We start from the raw sequence: 22,514 nt of genomic DNA on the forward strand, positions 1-22,514 counted from the left end.
TAGACTATGAGAAAATCAATTTCTCTCTTTTAAAGCCATCCACTTGTAGTATTTCTGTTATAGCAGCACTAGATGACTAAGACCAGGGTCTTCCTCTTATTGGCTGACCCTCTACTTTACCAAGCATGATGTCCTTCTCCAGGGTCTGGCCCCTGCTGATAACATGTCCAAGGCACATGAGATGAAGTCTCTCCATCCTCGCTTCCAAGGAGCATTCTGGCTGTACTTCTTCCAAGACAGGTTATAATCCACTCCTGCCACTATTTCTCCAATTTGAATCAGCAGAATCTTGCTATTCTTGGGTGTGGCAGATTTTCACTCACTCCCTGGAGTCTTCTGGGATCTCGCTGTGGTTATAGGTCAGAGGCAATAAAAGGTGATGGGTTAGGTCTTGAGGAGAACCAGCATCTCTAAGTGGGTAACTGCTTTGGGTGTGGTCTTCAGGTGAGGGGGGGCTGACTTCCTCAGAGAGGGAAGAGAAGCCATTTCTGCTTGAAAGGGAGGCTTGGTGGGATTTTTTTTGGAGGAGTGGGTGGGAAGGCAGTGAAAGTCAAGCCACTCAACTATGTTGATTCCAACTCTTCCCCGGCCAATGGTCTAACTTTCACATAAGTGAGCTGGCAAGGCTGAAAAGTCAGCTTAAGTTGCGATCCTACAACTTGCAGGATGGGACTTGGGGAATGATTTCCAGATACAACAGTCCTGCTAAAAGAAATAAGATTTTCTTTATGGTTAGGCCTACACATTTTCTGACTTCATCTTGAGCTGAGAATTTAAAGTCCCTCGCTTGTTATTTTAAGAAATGTAATCTTTCTGGCGCAGTCAGAAATTCCCAGCCATCCTGTAACCCTAATATTCCCCAACATGTTTTCTCCTTTTTCAAAACAGGCAACTAAGAGCTTGACATAACTAACGCCGTGATGAGCCTATAAGTTTTCCTTCTTCTGCCTGCCTCCTCCTTCGCATACCTTTGTTAATGACTTTGTTTTGACCTATGCTAATGATTTTGTTTTAATCTGATGCAAATAACTTTGTTTTGTTCTGTCCGACCACCTGTGACTTTCAACCCCCACACTTCTGATATGTATGTCTTTAGCCTGATAAAGAGATACACAGTCTTTTGTCACTATCTTGTAATGCATAACTTCTCCAGTCAGGCCATCTGTGGGCTACAAAGACACTTCAAACCCTTGTAAGATTCTATATAAGCTCTAATGTAAAATTGTTCTTTGGAACTCCATAGAGAGAGCCTGTGTTGCTGAGACAGATGGGGCTAACTGTGGCCAGTGGCTGAACAAAAGAGCTGTTAAAAGATTATCATCTAGAAGTTGGGTAAACAGGAACCCACCCTGTCAACATGAGATAAGATTGAAAACCCATGAATTACTACCTCCTTCTTAGTGTTTTTCTAGTCCCCTCCTCTTTTACAGACTCCACATGCACAGAAGAACAAAGTGTGACCGCTGTTTAACCTTCCTTAGCCCTCCAAAGACGGCGATGTAGTGCCGAAGTTCAAGTGCGCTTGCGCTATATCCCATAATAAGTGATGCCAAGGGCTGCCGAGAGGATTCCATCTTGAATATCAGCGGGTTCCATCTTAGATTCCAGATGCACGTGCAACCTGATTAGCATACACCTGTTTTGAGAAGTACCCGCCCCTTGAAAGAAGCCCACTAAATAGCCATTACTCTGTTGTCTCCGCCAAACCCATATAAGCCCTAGCCTTGCTTCCCTTTCTGAGTCAGTTTTTTGGAGAAGCTTAGACCCTCACTGACTCCTTTTGCTTGACTCAAGCAAAATAAAGCTTGCCAAAGATAAAGTTTGTTTTTCGCATGTATTCTTTCTCAGAAAAAGACAAGGACCGTTTGTGTCAGATTGGCAATTGGTAACAAAATTTGGCAAGCCAGGCAGGAGACTAGGCTCAAATTAGCTCCCAGTTAGGGGGCACAGACCAGAGGGACAGAGCCTCCAGAACAGACCTCTACTCAGAGACAAGCAGCCGCCTGGACCTTTTTGTCTGGTGTCTCTTTGAAGCAGTAAGTTTGGGCGACTCTCCCCCCGAGTCCTCCTTCCCCCTTCAGCAACTTTTATTATCCTCTTTTTTTCTGCGTACCTTGTCTCCATTTTTTTCTTTCTCTTCTTTTCTCTCTTCTTTCCTCTTTCCACCAAACGGGTCACAATCCCCAATGAAGGGGGGTTCACGGAGAGCATTCCGGTCATTTGGCTTTGGCAAAAGGAGAGTTGGGAACAAGGAGTGAGTCCTTGTGAGGGGTTGACCGCCCCATGTCCCAAGGGAGGGTCGCGGATCTTGGATAGAGCCGTGGAGAGTGCCCCCTGAGTGGGTCGCAAACCCCATCAGAGGGTCGTGGAGAACGCTCGGTAAATGGAGTGGGTCACGAGCCTCCAACAGGAGGAGGCCACGGAAAGCACTCTGGAGCAGGTTGTGTACCCCCAGTGGGAGGTCGCAGAGTGCTCTGATAGCCTACTTCCTTTTCTTTCCTTTCGCTTTTGAACTATTCTCTCAGGAGGCCCTTCTATTGGTTTCTGGGGCTCTAATTTTTCCCTCTTTTCTTCTTTCCGCAAAGAGGGGGTTTGCAGAGAGTGTTCCCATCTTTTGGCTTTTGCAAAAGAGAGTTTGGGGACAAGGAGTGAGTCCTTGTTAGGGGCTAATCACCCCATATTCCAAGGGCGGGTCGCAGATCTTGGGCAGATCCACGGAAAGCGCCCACCAAGTGGGTTGCAAACCCCATTAGAGGTTCACGGAGAGCACTCAGTAAATTGAGCAGGTCTTGAGCCTCAGACAGGAGGAGGCTGTGGAGAGTGCTCCGAAGCAGGTCACGTACCCCCAGTGGGGGGTCATGGAGAGCGCTCCAATAATCTACTTCCTTGACTTTTTGTCTTCCTTCTTTCCTTTCATTTTTAAACTATTCTTGGTCTTGGTGACTCCAGAGTATGGGCAGGTGTATGAGTGTGTGGCGGCTGTCGTTTTTGTGTGTCTGAATGTTGTCCATCTCTGGCTGGTGCACCCTGCTTCTGGGGAATGGATGTAGACATCTCTATCCGTTTAGATTGAGAGATTGAAGCCCGTCCGTCTGGTATTGGGGATAAGAGGTATCTGGAGCATCGAAGAGGAGATTCAGATATTCTTAGTATTGTGTTAGACCTCACTAAGATCATCCTCGTTACCCCTTTCCGTTTCTGGCTTGTCTGGTCCGAGCACTCTCTGTTTGTCTATTCATCTTATATGTGAATCTTAGGTGTGACCGGGGCTGTCTGGGAGGCTGAGACTGCAAGATTATCTCCGTCACCTGTGTGATGCATAGAAATTAATTGGTGAAAAGAAATTCAGGTTAAATTGGATCATACTTATAGAGATTCCTGAGAGTTTATTGATTGGGCTGGAGAAAGAGATGCATGGGGAGAGCGGATTTTCAGCCTAGATGGGGATTTGAATCAAAATACAGAGAACACTCCAGGCAGAGTGTGAAGATAAAAAAAAAAGAGAGAGGGAAAGAGGTTCTATCCCAGGGGTCCACCCGTCTCCAGGACCTTGAATAATTAGCTATAAGGTATATAAACATGGGAGCTGGACCTAGCATCCCTAAAGATTCCCCTCTGGGATGTCTGCTTTAGAACTGGTCAAAGTTCAAACTAGATGAGCTAAAGAAAAGAAGCTACTCTTCTTCTGCAACATTGCTTGGCCCCAATACAAACTAGAGGGTGGAGAATGATGGGTGAAAGATGGGTTACTCTTGTATGACACCATTCTGCAACTTGATTTGTTTTGCAAGAGAAAGAAAAAGTGGGGGGAAATACCCTATGTACAGGCATTTATGTCTCTCTACCAAGACCCAGATTTAAGGAGAAAGTGTAGGGTGTGTGTGTTGAGGGGGGAGAGCAGGACTAACTCCAAAAGATCCAGATCCTGACATACTAACTGACCTACTGCTACAGCCTCCACCTAAGCCAATGGCCCCTTGGAACCCAGCCGCCCTGAGGACTGATGACCTGGGCCAAGAGGGCCCGAAGGTGGAGCCCCAGAATCCACCTCCATATCGTTCACCACAGGCGCCTTATTCAGGGGTTCAGGTGGAACACAAACCTGATCCCTCACCGATGGTGTTAAGATCTGGAGCGAAGTTGTATCCTCCCTTACCAATCTCACCCCCCTCTCTTACTCCACACCCAGGCTCCACCGCTTCTCTAATTCCAGGTCTGGGTAAAATCCCCTCAGGACCTCAGATCCTTAGTTCTCCACACGGGGCTCCACAGCCCCAACTTTTCCATTAAGGCAAGTAGTGGATGGAGAGGGTGGGATGACAAGAATACGTGTTGCACAATGCAAGAAGTCTGAGAATTTTTCTGAAAACCCTGATAAGTTTAGAAAAGAGTTTGTAAAACTTAGTCTGACTTTTGATCTAACCTGGAAAGATGTGGTTGTGGTTCTAACAAATTGTTGTACACCAGATGAGAAGACTAGGATTTTGGCTAACGCCAGAGAACATGCAGATGGCCTCATATTGGCTAACCCCTGGTCCAATATTCTTAGGGTAGGAGGGGAGGCTGTCCCTGATCAGGACCCAAAATGGAATTATGAGGATAGAATAGATCAGTGGAGAATGAGACATTTTACTACTTGCATTTCAGAAGGGATGAAGAAATGCAGGTCTAAGCCTGTGAACTATGATAGAATAAGGAAAGTGACCCAAGAAAAAAGAAGAGAACCCAGCAGTGTTCCTCAACAGGTTGACCGAGGCCTTTAGGAAATACACTAACACCAACTGTGAGTCTGCTGAAGGAAGGCCTTAGTGGCTGTGCATTTTATAATTCAATCCTCAGCGGATATAAGGAGGAAATTGCAGAAGTTAAGAGGCAGCCCCACAGACCCCAACCTCGCGACTAGTAGAGGAGGCATTTAAAGTGTTTAACAATCAGGATGCTGCAGAGAAGGCAGAAAAGAATAGAAGGATGGAATGGAAGGCTCATTTGTTAGCTGCTGTCATCTGACTTCCACCTTGAGGCAACCCCTGGGGAGCTCAACAATGACCCACATCTGGACCATCAAGAAGACCAAACCTGCGGCTGGGCCTGAACCAATGTGTTAACTGCAGGGAAGAAGGGCATTGGGCAAAGGAGTGTCCCAAATGTCCCAAAATGGGGCACGCAGTTGACCACTACCCCAGAGGCCGAACCCTGGCAGCTGCATTCTCAGACTGACGGGACCCAGGGGACAGCCCGGCTCCAGGACAACAGCCTACATTGACCATCTCCACTGCAGATTCCTGGGTTGCCATCAACGTGGCAGGTAAGAAAGCTGAATTCTTATTAGACACTGAAGCCATCTACTCTGTCCTGACCCACCATAGAGGGCCCGCCTCTACCCTTGACTATGTTATTCTGGGGGTTGATGGGATGCCAAAGGTAAGGAACTTTACCTTTCCCCTTTGCTGTGCTGTGGGGGTCTATCACTTTGCAACATTCCTTCCTGTATATCCCAGAACTCCCAACCGCTTTGCTGGGCAGCGACCTTTTGTCCTAGTTGGGAGCCACTGTCTCCCTCCGGCAGGCTTAAAAAAAAAAAAGGAGGTGTAAATAGTGAAGAAACTTTAGATATTAGTCTGCTAGCCACCTTAACCGCAGATCCCCCAGAGCAAAGGCTCCCACTGTCGATCCTAGCTCGGGTAAATCCAACAGTTTGGGACATCTCCACCCCAGCATGTGCCAACGATGTTTCCCCCATTGTTGTTAAACTCAGGGCAGGGGTGGGGTACCTGTGGAGAAGACAGTATCCCCTGAGATCAGAAGCCCAAAAAAGGAATTCTCCTGGTCCTGCAGAAACTCCTAGAACAGGGACTTATACATCCTTGCCAATCCCCTTGCAATACCCCTATTTTACCAGTGAAGAAACCAAATGGAGAATACCGGTTGTCCAAGATCTGTGAGCTGTAAAGGAAGCAGTAGTCCCCATCCACCCAATAGTTCCAAATCCATACACTCTCCTGACGTTAGTATCAGAGGATGCACAGTTCTTCACTGTTTTAGATTTAAAAGATGCTTTCTTCTGCATTCCCTTACACCCAGACTCCCAGCACCTATTTGCTTTTGAATTAAGAGATCCAAAATCCCAAGATGCTACCCAGTATACACGGACAGTGCTTCCTCAAGGGTTTAGAGACAGCCCCTCATTTGTTTGGAAATGCTTTAGGCCCAGATTTGAGGGAATTAACACTCCAAGATGGAGTCCTCCTCCAATATGTTGATGATCTCCTCATGGCTAGGAAAACCGAAGAAAGCTCAGATGCTAACTCAGTTACTGTCCTCAACTTCTTGGGTGAAAAAGACTACAAAGTGTCACCCCAGAAAGTCCAAATATCACAACAACATGTTCAGTATCTGGGCTTTGTGCTAGTTCCAGGGGCCAAAATGCTCGGCCCTGGCAGAAAAAGAGTAATTGAGTCCCTTTCTACTCCCACCAACCAGAGGATTTTGGGGCATGGCTGGATTCTGCCGGATATGGATACCCGACCTTGGCCTTATAGCCAGGCCCTTGTATGAGGCTCTAAAGGGTGAGGAGAAAGGGCCTCTGGAATGGAGGTTGGAACACTGACGGGCATTCCAGACCCTTAAAACTGAGTTGTACCGAGCCCCTGCATTAGGGCTTCCTGATCTAGCCAAACCTTTCAAATCGTATCTCCATGAAAGATGAGGTCTTGCACTGGAAGTCCTGACCCAACAGGTGGGCCCTGCAACTCTCCACATTGCCTACTTTTCAAAGCAGCTGGATTTAGTTGCCCAAGAGTGGCCCAGGTGCCTTAGGGCTGTGGCAGCTACCACCCTATTGGTAAAAGAAGCCTCTAAGCTTACATTAGGCCAACCCCTAGAAGTTCTTACCCCCCATCAAGTTCACACAGTACTAGAAATAAAAGGAAACCAGTGGCTGTCCGAGGGTTGGATTACTCAATAACAAGCCATTTTATTAGATACCCCTGAAGATGCCCTAAATGTATGTCAAACTCTAAACCTGTTTCCCTACTTCCCGACACCAAAATGTCAGAATTAGAACATAGCTGTGTAGAAACAACAGAGCAGGTCTATTCTAGTAGAGAAGACTTGCAAGAAACACCACTAGAAAACCCAGACGCAGAATGATTCACTGATGGGAGTAGTCTTGTACAAGAAGGAAAACGGAAACCAGGGTGTGCAATTGTTAGTATTTGTGAAGTCATAGGAATGAAGGGATTGGCTCCTGGTACTTCAGCCCAAAAAGTAGAGCTTATAGCTCTGATTTGGGCCTTACAGCTAGGACAAAATAAGATCCTCAATCTATATACAGATTCAAGTATGGATTCCTTGTCCTCCATGCCCATGCAGCAATTTAGAGAGAAAGGGAGTTGTTGACAGCTCAAAATTCTCCTATCAAACACAAGGAACTTATACTAGAACTATTGGAGGCAGTACAGCTACCTAAGACAGTGGCAGTGGTGCACTGTAAGGGACACCAAAAAGAAGATACTTGGATAGCCCAGGGAACCAGGAAGGGTGATCAGACAGCAAGGCAGGCAGCCATAGCTATGGCACCGGAACCAGTGTTAGGGCTGTTTCCAGGAGGAGCTGTGACTGAAGGTCCAAAATATGAGGCAGAGGAACAGAGCTGGGCAAAAGCCCAGGGCTACAAGACAAATTCTGAAGGATGGTTTGAAGATGAGGAAAGAAAAATATTAATCCCTAGCTCAATGGTTTAGAAAGTTGTCAAGGGCCTACCTGACTCCACCCACTACGAACAGGAAGCCCTAACTAATCTACTAAAAAGAGTAGCCGAGGGAAGAGGCCTAGAAAGAACAAACAAGTGGCAAAGGCCTGCGAAACTTGCTTATGTAACAATCCACAAAACCACCCCATTTCCCCTCCTTTGGCCTGACCAATCCAACAACGAAGCTCATACCCAGGAGAAGAAAGGCAAATAGACTTCACTGTGATGCCTCCTAAGCAAGAATATAAATATCTGCTTGTCTTCGTAGATATGTTCACATGGTGGGTTGAAGCTGTCCTCACCAGGTCAGAAAAAGCCACTGAGGTATGTAAGGCCCTCCTCAAAGAGCTTATTCCCCGTTTCAGTCTGCCAAAATTGCTCCAAAGTTGACAACGGTCCTGCCTTTATAGCAAAGGTTACCCAGGGCCTAGCATCATCTTTAAATATTAGATATAAATTAAACACCGAGTGGCATCCTGAATCATCTGGAAAGGTAGAAAGAATGAACCAAACCCTTCAAAGGCACCTGGCAAAACTCTGCCAAGAAACTCAAGAGACCTGGCTACAGATGTTGCCTGTGGCCCTCTTAAGAATAAGAATGGCCCCCAAGAGGAAGGTGAAAGCACAGTACTTTTGAAATGTTCTATGGAAGGCCATTCTTAACAACAGACCTTTTCTTTGACGCTGAAACAACTAATGCCCTGTAGTATGTTATAAATCTAGGACAGGTGCAGGAAGCCCTCAGAGAACATGGAAACAAAATATTGCCTGCCCCCACTGGAGATGAAGATACCACCCTTAAACCCGGGGATTGGGTCTTGCTAAAATCCTGGAAGGAATGGTCCCCGGCGGACCAACTTCAAGAAAAATGGGAAGAACCTCACCAGGTCATATTAGCTACTCCAACGGCCATAAAACTGAAGGGAATAAAACCATGGATTTGTAATTATCGGCTTAAACTTTATCCTCCGCAGGAAATCAGGGAGCCGGAAGAGGCCCTGTCTGAATATGCTTGCAGCCCCATCAAAGACCTCCAGTTCTTGTTCAAAAGGACAGATAAGTAACCCTAAATGGCCAAGAAACTGAAACTCTCCCTCCTGCTACTTCTCCTTGCACAGAGTAGCAGGACAGTAGGAAGACAACTCATTAGTCAGACTAGTCGGGGCATACAACTCAGGGTCAAACTTAACTAACTGTTGGATGTGTTTTCATGAACGACACTCCACCATGACCAGCCGCCCCTCTTTTGAGGTTTTTTCCAGTTACAAATTTTTCTGACACTCCCAATGCATATATCTCTACTACCCTACCTTACACACAGGTGCCAGTCCTATTGATAGAGATGATATTTTCCAACCATGCCTTATGGTTCAACCCAATGAACCTTTCCCTATCCTGTGACCAAGACAATAGAACCTTTAAACTAAGACCCAACCAAAAATTCTAATTTTCTTTAATTACACTCACGAACAGAGCTGTGTTCTAACTGATGGATTGCAAGAAGGTGACCCATACCAATGACTCTGCACGAAGTTCCCTTTTAATGTAGGCATCTGATTAAGCTGTTATCAACTCAACTCCACCACATTCCAAGTACCGTACCTGAATGAACAAGTTCTACCACTGACTGTATTCCACAAAAGAACATCTATATTTTCCCTTCAACTACTTCCCAGGTCTGGCTCTTAAAGCCCTTTAAGAGCCCCAGAATATAGAGACTTTTCAATGCAAACCCAGTTATTTATGCTGTAGTCCAGGCTCAACATAACAGCCCCCTATTTTCTTGGTTGCTTAATGCCAACACCTCTATAAACCTACACAACACTGACCATAGCCCACTCCTACGAGCCCTTAAGGGGTTCTAGTTTGCCTGCTTAGACAAAAACAATTATACCTGGGCATTGGGATGCCTTGACCTGGCCATAGTGAGTGCTAGCTGCTTCCTGGGCATTATAACACCTAACAACAAAACAGTTACAATCTTCCAAGCCTCTTCAACTCCAAACGTAGGTTCTTTAAGAGTCCTTACTCAAAGAAAAAGGGAGCAGGGCACTGGGGTGGTGCTGATTACCCGTATAGCCCTAGAGATCACTGCATTAGTTGGAGCCCTCACTGGATTCATGGTAGGTGTTATTATAATAATAACAAGTCCAAAATGTGTCTAGGATCCTTCAAGAAGTCAGTACTGACTCCAGGCAGAGTCTGTTAGCCCTGCAGAAGTCTCTGGGTTCACTAGTCAATATGGTCATGGACCACAAGATTGTCTTAGATTTCCTCCTGGCTGAACAAGGGGCCATCTGGGCAGTTGCAAACAGCTCTTGCTGTATGTACGTTAATGCCTCTGTGGAGGTAGAGCTTCGGGCTCAGGGAATCGCCCAACATGCTGAATGGTTAAATACAGCCCACACCCAAATGAGCAAAAATATCTAAAACCAGATTAAGGAATACCTTACTTCCCTGACTTGGTTCCTTCCCATTCTGGGGCCCGCAGTAACAATTCTCCTGTTGTTTTTGTTTGGCCAGTGTTTGTTCAAACTACTGGTCAAATTCATGACTTCCGGGCTTAAGGAATTCCAAATAAAGCTCATGATGCTACAGGGATACCAACCAGTCTTGGCTATAGATAACCCTAGTTCCTATAAATCTCTAGAACAGGCAGAGAGAGATTTCTACTGTATTAGGCAGGACAGTACCCATTTGCAAGCATGAAGACGTTACAGAAGAAGAGACCTTCACCCATGTTCCCTTTAAGAATAAAGAGTATGAAATCTCTGGGGGGGGGGGCGGGGATTGAGACAGATAGGGTTAACTGTGGCGGTGGCTGAACAAAAGAGGTGTTAAAAGATTATCATCTAGAACTTGGGTAAACAGGAACCACACCCTGTCGAGAGACAGATAGGGTTAACTGTGCTGGTGGAACAAAAGAGCTTTTAAAAGATTACCGTCTGGAAGCTGGGTAAACAGGAACCCACTCTGTCAACATGAGATAAGATTGAAACAACCCATGAATTACTATCTCCTTCTTAGTGTTTTTCTAGTCCCCTCCTGTTTTACAGGCTCCACATGCACAGAAGAACAAAGTGTGACCACTGCTTAACCTTCCTTAGCCTTCTGAAGATGGTGATGTAGTGCCGAAGATCAAGTGCGCTTGCGCTATATCCCATAATAAGTGATGCCAAGGGCTGCTGAGAGGACTCCAACTTGAATATCAGCGGGTTTCATCTTAGATTCCAGATGTGTGGCAACCTAATTAGCATACACCACCATTCTGAGAAGTACCTGCCCCTTGAAAGAAGCCCACTAAATATTCATTACTCTATTGTCTCCACCGAACCCATATAAAGCCCTAGCCTTGCTTACCTTTTTGAGTCAGTTTTTTGGAGAGGCTTAGATCCTCACTGACGCCTTTTGCTTGACTCAAGCAAAATAAAGCTTGCTGAAGATAAAGTTTGTTTTTCACGTGTATTCTCACTCAGGAAAATACAAGGACCCTTTGTCTCAGATTGGCAATTGGTAACATTGCTGCTGGGTCCCCAGTGATGTATACATGCCCTTAATAAACTTTCTCGCTCTTTCTGACTTGGAGTACATTTCATTGGCTCTACTGCTCCAAGGCATGGACCCTAACTGGGTGACAACCTCACAGTCCTCCTGGTCCTAATTTCCACCATAACATTGCTTTGCAGCTGCTTCTTGGTCTCCCAAGACCTTGCCTTCAAGAAGCACTTCATTCCAGGAAATTTCAGAGATGTGCTCTGCCGTAGCATGCCTCAGCTACTAAAAAAAAAAAAAACAAACCCAAACCTGTTGCTGTCGAGTCGATTCTGACTCATAGCAACCCTATAGGGCAGAGAAGAACTGCTCCATAGAGTTTCCAAGGAGTGGCTGGTAGATTAGAACTGCTGACCTTTTGGTTAGCAGTCGTAGCACTTAACCTGTACACCACCAGGGTTTCCCCTTGGCTACTAGAGTCCTGTTTTTCACAGATCATCACCTCGTATAACCAAGGACTTAATTTCCTAGCACTCGCATAAGAAAAATGCCACAAGCTAGTGATTTTAAAGAGCAGGAACTTACGGTTTCACTGTTTTGGAGTCTAGAAATCCAAATCAGGGCACTGGCTCTAGGGACAGGTCCTTCCTTGTTGGTAGCCTTGGGCGTTCCTTGGCTTGTAGACAATCCTTACGTGGTCTGTTTTTCTTTTTTATAAAACACCACTGAGAAGAGATTAGGGTTAGGACCCACCCTACTCTGTTATGACCTCATTGACATAACAAAAGAAAAATCCTATCAACAAACAGTCACAATCAAAGTACAGGGGTTAAGACTGCAACATATCTTTTGGGGGACATAATTCAATCCATGACAAGCAATTCTAGTTTTTTTTGTCATTGAGGGTCTGTTTCCTGGGCTGACTTTGGTACCAAATACTGCATCACTTGGGGTTTACTCAGGAACACAGGAAGCCTTCTGGGCACTTCCAGCAGGAAGGTATTTAATACTGGGAATAATTGAGTACTTCAAAACCCTTGAAAGGGTTGGCAAAACAAAGGTTGTGGAGGGCCACCCGTGGATTTCAGGCAGCGGGTGAGATTTTCAGAGAGCCTGGAGTTTGCAGGGACCACAGAAAACTCTCGTCGATGGGCACTGCTGTTTCTGTACCAAGTATGATACTGCCTAGAGGCCACTGCAAAGCCTCCTGCCTGCCAAAGCCCTCAGGGGGCCTGCTGTGGCAGAGGAGCACCCCTGTCAGGAATTCACTTCTCTCCCACCCTTCAAACTGCAGGTGAGCACTTCTTACAGTGGAAATTGGCCTGGATCTGCCACTGAGGGATTCCAGCCATGAATACCAGGGGACAAACGGAGAAGCAACATGGAGCTGAGCTGCCCACAGACAATCTGGCACAAGGAGTCAGAAGACCACAGGGTATCAGGGAAGGTGCCAACAAGGAGGTGGTATTTGGGGCAGCCCATAAATGATAGGCAGACATGGGGTGGGGGCATACAAATGGTGTGGAAAATGTGCTCCTTGTGAGGAGCAGTCACACAAAAGGCTATCAGTGTCCACTAGGTCCCTCTGCCCAAGTGCCCCTTCTTGGTATGGTGAAGGGTGCTGGAGGCCACCATGAGGATATCCCAGGCCAAGTGCACGTTGGTCTTTGGGTGCAGATCCTGAACTTTAACCGACTTAGGTGAAGGGAGAACTGACCGACATGGTAACCAGTGTGGGAACCATCCTGGACTCTCTTTGTCCCTCATCTCTACTTTTCTGTCCACATTGGCTTCCGTCTCTCAGGCCAGCTTCCTCGGTGGGCCTGGAAAGCTTGGTCCCATGGAAAAACGATGTTCACCTTGGGCCTACATGCAAAATTCCCAGGGAAGGGCTCTGATTGGCCAGTGTGGACCACCTTCCTTCCCTGGACCAGTCAGCTGTGGCCATGGGGGTAAGGAAGGATGATTGGCCTGGCTTGGGAGTTGCAGCCACTCCTGAGCCAATCAGCAGTGGGATGGGGGCAGGGTCCCCTCTGTGTGACATGTGTGGTGGTGCTCATGCCCAGCTTGGCCAAGGAACACAGGGGAACGTTGGCCAAGGAACACAAGGAACAGGGTGGCAAACAAACAAACAAACAAACAAAACTGTTGCTATCGAGTGGAACTGTGCTCCATAAGGTTTTCTTTTATTATAAAAATACACACAACATAGCATTTGCCAATTCAACATTTTTCAGGTGTACAATTTAGCAATATCAAAGACATTAGTCGTGTTGTGCAATCATCACCTACAAGCATTGCCAAATTTCCCATCACCACAAAGAGAAACTCACTTCTTCCATATGGTTTTCAATAGCTGAGCACCAGTGGCACGGTGCTTAAGAGCTACGGCTGCTAACCAAAAGGTCAGCAGTTTGAAGTCACCAGCTGCTCCTTGGAAACTCCATGGGCCAGTTCTACTCTGTTCTACAGGGTCTCTATGAATTGGAATCGACTCGATGGCAACCTGTAATCTTACAGAAGTAGATAGCCAGGCCTTTCTTCTGCGGCTGGAAGAGCTTTAAATTGTATGTGAGGGGGCAGAGCCACAGCTGGTGAGCTGGTGGGGTACAGACAGACTGTAAGGGAACATGCAGGGCTCTGACTGTGGGAAATCAGAAATCATTTCACTCATCTTGGCCAGGAGTCAGGACCCAGGCATTGTGGCAGGAGCAGAGAAGAGAGAAACTCAGGGAACATTCTGGAATAAGTCAAAAGCATTAAGGCACAGTCCCAGGGGTTGGCGGAAGTACAGAAAAGTGTTGGTGCTGAAGACAAGTGGGCGGGGGGGGGCGGTGGCTGGACACTACTTGGAGCCCCCGTGTGTGGGCCACATGGACCCTTGGGGACCAGTCAGGGGAGCCAGCCTGAGGAGGAGGGTGTTGCTCCGAGAGAAGCTGGGTCCTGGACAGGCCAGGAGCGGGCACTGGGAAGAGCTGGCTTTCTGGTGGTCCTCAAGGGGCCCTGCAGAAGCAGATTCAGGGGTAGGGTTACCCTCCATGTAGACACATCTTTTGGGGGCTTGAGCAAAAGGCGGTTGGGGGAAGCGAGTCGGGCCTCGGGGGTTACTGGGCCGCCCCCCAACCTCTCTGGCTGTGTTGGCCTGGTGTCTACTCCCCGGCTGACCTCGCACAAGGGCAGAGGGAGCGCTCTGCTCGCCGGCCACACGGTGGCGCTGCAGGACAGCCTGGCCGCCCTTGCCCGCGGCGTGGAGGTTCCGCAGACACTCGGGCCAGGTTCTCAGCTGAGCAGAACTGCCTTCCTTCCCACCAGCCATGGGGCAAGGAGCCACCCCTGGGGTCTTCCTGGGACCCTGCCCCTGGTGTTGGCTCCTTCACGTGCAGCCACGGGGAGGGAGGGTGGTCCAGGACACCCGGGTGGGGTGGGGTGAGGGTGGGTATCAGAACCTGGACAGGTGAGCAGGAAGGGGAGCCCTGTGCAGTGCCACATGGCCACCTGGGCTGGCAGCTCACTCACTCATTCACGCTTCCTCCCGCCCTCCTTCCTTCTTTCCATGTCCCCATCTCCCCACTCACAGGCCCTGTCTGGGCTTCAAGGGACAAGATGGACGTGGCCCCTGAAGAAAGGGGCCTGCATGGGGGGGCAGGGTGATGTGTTGGAGTGACCAGGAGCGAGACAGCAGGGGGATAGAAGGGGACAGTGAGTGGATAGTGAGGGGACAGTGAGGGATAGTGAGTGGATAGTGAGGGATAGAGAGGGGACAGTGAGGGGACAGTGAAGCTGCCTAACGCCCCAAGGACCACCTAGCCTTGAACTGCAGTCACCGTGAGAGCCCAGGGGTGCTGAGTGCTGCCTTCTGGGGGTGTGCTCTGTGCAGGGATCATGGACAGGGAGTTGGGGTGGGCTTGCCACAAGGAGGAGACGGGGTCGTGGTGGGACGTTCAGCCTGGGCCCGTACGTGGCCTTGTGAGCCAGGTTTGCTATTGGAACCCCACGTCCGTCTCTGGAGGTGGGGCCAGCCCAGAGGCCAGGGGCCAGCCCAGAGGCCAGGGGCCAGGCAGGGCACACTTTGGGTGGCGTCCTGAGCCAGGCCTGCTCTCTGGCTTGGGTCACTGCCAGCTATGGGCCCCGGGCCAGGCAGGCTCCCTTGGGGTTTGTTAGGGTTGAATTGCGTTCCCTCAAAAGATGCTCAGATCCTTCCTCTGGTACCTGTGAATGCAACCTTGTTTGTCTTTGCAGATGTTATTTGGTTACCATGAGGTGGTACTGGTGTCAGATGGGCCCTGATCCGATATGACTGGGTCCTTATGAAAGGAGACACAGACAGGCTCAGAGATGCAAACCCAGGGGAAATGGCCATGTGCCAGTGAAGGCAAAGACAGAGAGATGTGGCCACAAGCCTGGGAATGTCTGGGGCCACCAGAAGCTGGAAGAGGCAACGAAGAATTCTCCCCTAGAGCCTTGGGAGAGAGCATGGCCCTCCCCACTCCTTGAATTCAGACTGCTAACCTCCAGAAGGAGCCCTGGTGGTGTAGTAGGTAAGAGCTTGGTTGCTAACCAAAAAGTTGGCAGTTCGAATCCACCAGCCACTCCTGGGAAACTCTGTGGGGTGGTTCTACTCTGTCCTTATAGGTTGTTGGGAGTTGGAATTGACTCACTGGCAGCTCCTTTTTTTTAATCTCCAGGCTGTGAGAGAACAAATGCCTGTTGTTTGGGGACTTGATTCAGCCGCCTCAGGAGGCCAGTCCAGGGTCTGTGAGCCAGGCCTGGGGTGTGCAGAGGTAGCCCCTTGAGATGTGGGCGGAAGGGTGAAGCCAACTCGCTCGTGAACTGGCTTCCCTTTGCCGGTGTCTCCCCCTCCCAACGCAGCATGCTGTCCCCTCCCTGGGGGCTGGGTTTGGACCACGAGGCTGGCAGAGTTCACCCTAAACAGGGGGCTCCAAACCCATAAGTTTTCTTCTTCCCACAGAAACAGAGCCCGGCTGGGGTTCGAAAGGCCAGCTCTGGAAGACTCTACTGACCAGACGGGGTGAATCGAGCCCATCCCAAAGAGCAAAGACCCCTTTGTTTCCAAGATGGGTGTGGCATCCTGGCTCCATGGCCTCAATGGGGCTTCACGTTGGCCCCCAGGGTTTGGGACGGGCAAGTGCCCTCGAGTCCCAGGCCTATTTTGGGAACATAAAGTCCCCTCACTGAACCACATCCATGGAGGCAGGCAGACCCTGGCTCCCCAGCAAATCCAGAACCTGCATCAATAGCCGATGCTACTGAGGGTACCAGTGGTTACCATATCCTAGGGACCACCCAGCCCGGCGCTGACACAGACCCTAACTTTAACATTTCTAGGCCTCTTCCCTGACGTCAGCCAGGCTGCCAGCCTGCCCTGAGCCATGAGGAGGTGGGGGGTGCCCAGGACCACGAGAGGCTCACGGTCCTTCCAACCCCACCACCTGCCTCCTCCAGCCCCTGGGTCTCACCCACTCACTTGCCATCCTGGGGGGAGGCAACGAGGCCTCCAGTTCACAGAGGCGGCTAACATCCTTCCCAGGGGCCACTCATGGAAGAAAGAAACGGGATTGAAAGGCAGAGGGTGTGGCTGGCGGGGCCTTCAATTCACTGTGGGCTTTCCTCCCCCGGCTCGCTCTGCAGGCCCCACTTCCTCCCTCTGACCAACAGGCCACTGGCCCCTGCAACTCCACCCAGAGGAGGGCAGGGCCTTCCCAAGCTTGGACCCTCCAGACAGGGCTTACTGAGGCCAGGGTGGGGACAGCAGAGGTGCCCTTTGTCCGGGGCACATTTTGCCCATGGCCCCCTGGGAGCTGCGGGGCCTGTTCCCATGTGGAGTGGGTTTGGGAGCACCCGAGCAGGGAGGTGGACCCATGTGTGGCTCTGACTTGGGTAACCCCCACTGAGGGCCCTGGCAGCTCGACACTGAGGGTCCGGTGCCCACTCCATCGGCCGGCTACCCAGCTCAGCCCAGGTGGACGTGAGCACCGGGGAAAGGCCTGGAGCCGGGGTCACTTTAGTCCAGGGACAGTGGGTACCGTCTGGTCCCGGGGAGCACGGTAGGGGTGTCTGCCCCGAAACACCAGGTGGGACCCCCAGAGGAACACTCGGCCTGGCCCCGGAGCGTCCATGTGCTGCCTGGCCAGGCTGAAGTGGGGGTCCCAACTGTATGGGCAGGGTTTGGGGCCTGGGTCTGACCCTCCTTTTCATGTACACGTAATTTGTCCCTGAGTCCTGGTGACAGAAAAGCAGATGCTAATGGGAAGAATATGACTCTCTCAATGGAGCGCCCCACACAGCACATGCCGGCATCCTTGCCTGAAACAAACTGGATTCTTGGAATTAGAGACCTGCGGAATTTGATCTCCTGGTTTCCATGAAAACCACCCCCTCCATTTCCAGCCCCCCCCATCCAGCGGCTGGAGTCTTGGATTTCGGGTCATCTGGCCAGCTGGCTTGGTGCCACAGCCACCTCCTGAAGCCCTGAAAGACCCTGGGACCTGGCAGCTGCCCATACCCATGGACACTCTCGAGGCAGGACAGCCAGTGCCCACCCTGGCAGCCTCGGCCCCTCCTAGCCTACTCCCTCCTCCAGCCACCATGCACAGGACAGCCAGCCCCCACCCAGCCCAGCCTCACCTCCCGTCTGCCCCCAGGGCTCCCCTTGACCCCCGCCTGGTGGCTCTGCTTGGTGGGAGGTCCTAGGCCTGCGGCCTACAGACAGAACGTGTGGTCAGCCATCCTGCTCCCAGACCTGTCAACGGTTTGGGTGATGTGGCGACAGAAATAAGGGTGCAGATGGGCCAAGGTTGCTCGTGGTGGACCTAGAGATGGGAGACTGTCTTAGATTATGTGGGTGGACCTGATGTCATCACAAAACCGTTGTAATTGCTCCATAGGGTTTTCTTGATAGACATTGATCACCAGTCTTTTTCCCTAAGAGCCACCGATTAGGTTCAAACTGCCAACTTGTAGGTTAGTAGTTGAGCCCATTAACTGTGCCACCAGGGACCTCTGTGAGCACAACGTGGAACAGGAGGCAGTGGAGGGGAGTCAGAGGACTGGATTGCCACTGCTGGCTTTGAAGTGGAGGGGCCACGAGCCAAGGAATGCGGGCGGCCTCTGGAAGCTGGAAAAGGCAGGGAAATGGATCCTCCCCTGGAGCCTCCAGAAGGAACCAGCCCTGCCAGCACCATGACATTTCGGATTTGTTCCACAAGACTGCATGACAAATCTGTGCTGTTCTGAGCTAGCAACATTGGGGCGACTTGTCACAGCAGCACTGGAGATAACGCAGAGGGGCCTCTTCCACCTGGGGACACGAGGGCCTCAAGGTCCCCCTGTGCCCATGACCTGGCCTTTTCCTCCCACCATGCCCGCAGCCCCTGGGCGGCTGCTGTCCCCTGGGACCCTTCCCTGGCCATGCCCACGCCATGCGCCTGTGTTGCTGGCTCTTGCATTTGGCGGACAAGGGAAGACAGGTACTCAGTGATGTAGGAGCCACGCGGGGCTGGAGGTGCCAGCACATGTTGGCGAGTGAGGACGTGTCCCGGGAACAGATGAGCCTCTCCAGGCGGGGACCTCGCCAATAGTGGCTCCGAGCCCTCTCCTGAGCAGTGGCCATGGCAGGGACGCTGGTGTGGCCGGCCTCAGTGCTGGGCAGTGTGCACCAGTTCTCTCTCAGGGGCAGAGCCCCATGGGCCTGTCCCTGGGTGCACCCCAGCCCTCACGTGGGGTGCAGCAGGGTCTCTGCATGTGGCCTTGGTCAGGGTGCATGGGTTAGGTCCGCTCCTGCTGCCTGAGCCTCTATCTTCTCTCTGGGGGTGACCGAGCTGTCCCTTGCTGCCTCCAGGGCTGAGAGAGGTGTGAGGGCCACCGAGATGACCCACAGGACCCTTGGGCAGCCATCGCTGTCCATACCCCCTTTCGCCTGCCTGTGCAGCCCCTCAACCCTGGGCACCCTCAGCAATACTCCCCACTCCCTGCAGTGACCCCAGGGCCACTCCTGGCTCTGTGGAAACACCCCACCCCTAAGGAGGCTCTGCTGGCTGGCCGTGGCCCACGAAGTGGTCAGGAGTTGGGTGACGGCTGCAAGGCCACAGAGCCTGGGCACATGAGGTAGGAGGGCATTCAGGCCGTGTCACTTTGCTTGTCCATTTGGGTGTTTTCCTGGACAAACTGTCTACACACAGGGCTGGGAGTGCTGCTGAAGAGAGGTCAGCGCCTTTTTCTGTCCACTCCTGTTGACAAGGGACAAGGACATTGCCTGAGGGACACGCCAGGCCCAGAGCTCCGAGGTGGGGCCCCCGGGGACAGGCCTGGCTGTCTGCAGAGAGGACTGCACCCAGGGGCCCCCATGTGCCCCCCCTGCCCCTGCAGCAGGGCTGGAGCGGAGCCTCCTTGGGGGGAAGGTCATAGTGGGACAGAGCAAAGCTATTCAACTTGCCTCCAACATGGCAGACATACCTTTTCCCTGAAAGACAGAGCCCAGCCAGTCCTCGCTGCATTCATGTTTATTGACAGCTTGTCCTTCTTGTTCACTGCACATCACAGTTCCGTGTGTTTCCAAAGTCTTTCAATTTGCATTTTGGTAAAATAAATAGAGATACGTGAACCTTTAGGTCGGTGCTTTCTCGCACCTGGTCAACTTCATGATTGAGTTTTCGCATCAGCCCTGAACACCTGCCTGGCACAGACATGCACCCACCTGTCCGGCCCCCGCAGGCTCTGAGGGACGGCAGGGCCAAGTGGGCAATGGGCCACAGGCAGCAGAGGTGTGGGGGCCTCCCCTGCGTGCCGCCTGCAGTTCGCAGGGATGGTTTTGTCTCAGAACAAACAAATGCGCATGAGGTTAGGATCAGTGAATCAGCTATTACCAGGTCAGTGTCTGTGGGCAGAGTTGGGCTTCCAGAAGGACCCAGGCCACCCCCTGGGACCCTACAAGCTGACAAATGCTGTCTGAGCTAGTGGCCCTGCCTGGAATCCTGGGGTCCGCGTCTCTTGTGGCCTTTCTGATTCCTCGAGGCTCTGCCCCCAGAACATGGCTGCCCGGCTCCAACACAGACACCCAGGCTACGGTGCCCAGCCCAGGACTGCCTGCTGGGCCCACCAACCAATGCCACTCTGGGCGAGGGCACAACAGTCATCCAAAACACCAGGGAGCAGACTTCCCATGGCAACTGTTATTCATAATTCCACCATTTTTGGCCTTTTACCCCACACCTGTCTAATGAGTGCTGGCGATTCCCACAGGAAGAGGGAGAAACGCTTTCCGGGGGATCATCACTGTGCTGTGTCTATGGCTGCTCAGCCCGGGGCTCTGGTCCCTCCTGGGGAGTCAGCACACAGCTCCCCGCGGCTCACACACGCACTCATGTGCACACACCCACCCACACCAACATACATACATACGTTTACACCCGCCTGCACTGACACACACGTGCACACCCACCCGTACTCACACACACACGTGCACATCTGCTCACACTGACATGCACACATGCATGTACATCCGCTCAGACTCACACACATGCACACACCCCCCGACACACCTGACACACGCTACAGCAATGACCAAGGAGCTCTCCTGCACGGCAGATGGCCAGACGCTTTGGTTACACAGTGCATGGGGACAAAGGGCTGGAGGGCGTGACTCAGGGATGCGGCCTGCTGTTGACCCACAGGTGCTTTTGGGGGATCTAGCCGTGCCTTGGTATCCACATGCGTGTGCATGCCTGGCAGGGGAACATGGTGCTCTCACATACATGTTCACACGTGTAGGACAGGTACTGGTGCCTGCATGCCTGTGCACACATGTGGTGGACCAGGTAGGAGACTGTAGTCCCAGCACATATATGTACGTGTGTGTGGACTTGAGTGAGGGGCTGTGGTCCCCACACATACATGTCACACGTGTGCCAGGCATGGGCAGGGGAGAGCAGTGCCTCAGAGAGAATGGAGCCACAGGGCGAGGCGGTGGCGGAATGACCAGGGACCTATCTGTCCAGGGCCACAGGCCCTGCTCCTGCTGTGGATGCCATGAGTCCTGCCCAGGAGCGGGGGTCTCCACAGGAGGTGCCTGTGGTCCTTACCACCTGCGACTGCGAGCTAGCCCACTGGGAGTGGCGCTGAGCCCCAGGTACACACGTGGCTCAGGGAGGCATCTTCACCTTCCCTTCCGTGGTCTCATCTCTCGCCTCTTTCTGCCTGCTTGTGGGGGCTCCTGGGCGCACGCGGGCAGCACCTCCTCTTAGCTTGCTCGCTCGTTGGGTCTTGGCCAGAGCGGGTGCACAGGGGCCACCGAGCTCCAGGCTGCCTGTCTGCCAGGACACGAGCTGGCCATCCAGGTGCCTGTCTACAGCCATTGCTCTATCGATGGAGAACAGCATGCCCGTGCTGCCCCAGGTAAGCTCTCAGGAGAAAAATGCAACAGGGCTGGGTCCCGTGTTCTTAGCCGAGTGGCAGCCTCGCTGTTGGGCCAAAGTGACAGCACTAGCCCTCCCCTCCCAGACTTCCTGGACATCTCAGCAGAGCCGGAGCGCACGCCACCTCATGCCAGTAGCTCAGTCAGGACTGAATGCGGGTGGCCCCGCGCTCCGGCTCCTTCTCTATGTACATTGCGGGGCAGCACTGGCAGAGACCTGGCCGCGGCCGCTATCTGACGCGCTTCTCCACAGAGTACACGGAGATGTAGTAGTCGTTGCTCCCGACTGCCAGGTGAGGCTGCAAGAGAGAGCAGGGGTGAGGGGCGGTGGGGAGCTGGGGACACTGTACCCCAAGAAAGAGCAGGGGTGAGGGGGAGTGGGGAGCCAGGGACGCTGTACCCTGAGAGAGAGCAGGGGTGAGGGGTGGTGGGGACCCGGGGACGCTGTACCCCAAGAGAGAGCAGGGGTGAGGGGGCAGTGGGCAACAGGACCTGGGTGAGGGGTGCTGTGCTCCCCTCCCCCCCTTCAGCACAGGTACAGACCCAGTGCGGGTGGAAGGCCAGGCAGCTGATGGCCCCCACTCTCTGGCCCATGAAGCCGTCGTAGTACTTGATGTTGTTGATCAGTTCCCCGTTGCCGTTGTAGATGGCGGTGAACTGATTCATTGAGCCGCTGGGGTGGGGAGGGGGGGTACAGAGATGTCAGGGCATCCGAGTGAGAGAGGCTCCACAGCCCCCGGGGACGAGGTCTGCACCGTTGGGAAGGCTGGGAGCAGACTTGTCCCTGGTCAGTCTCAGGCACCGGGCTTCATCCCCAGGTGGGCCGACTGCACCCGCCTGGGG

General features: G+C 51.8%; 1 protein-coding gene across 6 annotated transcripts in view; it reads right to left on the reverse strand.

Moving 5' to 3' along the window:
- Nucleotides 1-19,743: 19,743 nt before the first annotated feature.
- The window catches only part of RPTOR (regulatory associated protein of MTOR complex 1), a 444,673-nt gene continuing 441,902 nt past the window's right edge, over nt 19,744-22,514 (reverse strand). For all 6 annotated transcript variants that reach the window (XM_064270591.1, XM_064270592.1, XM_064270594.1 and 3 more), the window contains 2 exons: nt 22,215-22,344; nt 19,744-21,970 (listed from right to left, as the gene is read on the reverse strand). In XM_064270591.1, coding sequence (XP_064126661.1) covers nt 21,902-21,970; nt 22,215-22,344 — 199 coding nt within the window. In that variant the 3' untranslated portion in view covers nt 19,744-21,901. The remainder of the gene's footprint in view (nt 21,971-22,214; nt 22,345-22,514) is intronic.

Source organism: Loxodonta africana, chromosome 18, assembly GCF_030014295.1.
Source record: "Loxodonta africana isolate mLoxAfr1 chromosome 18, mLoxAfr1.hap2, whole genome shotgun sequence".
Taxonomy (NCBI): Eukaryota; Metazoa; Chordata; class Mammalia; order Proboscidea; family Elephantidae; genus Loxodonta; species Loxodonta africana.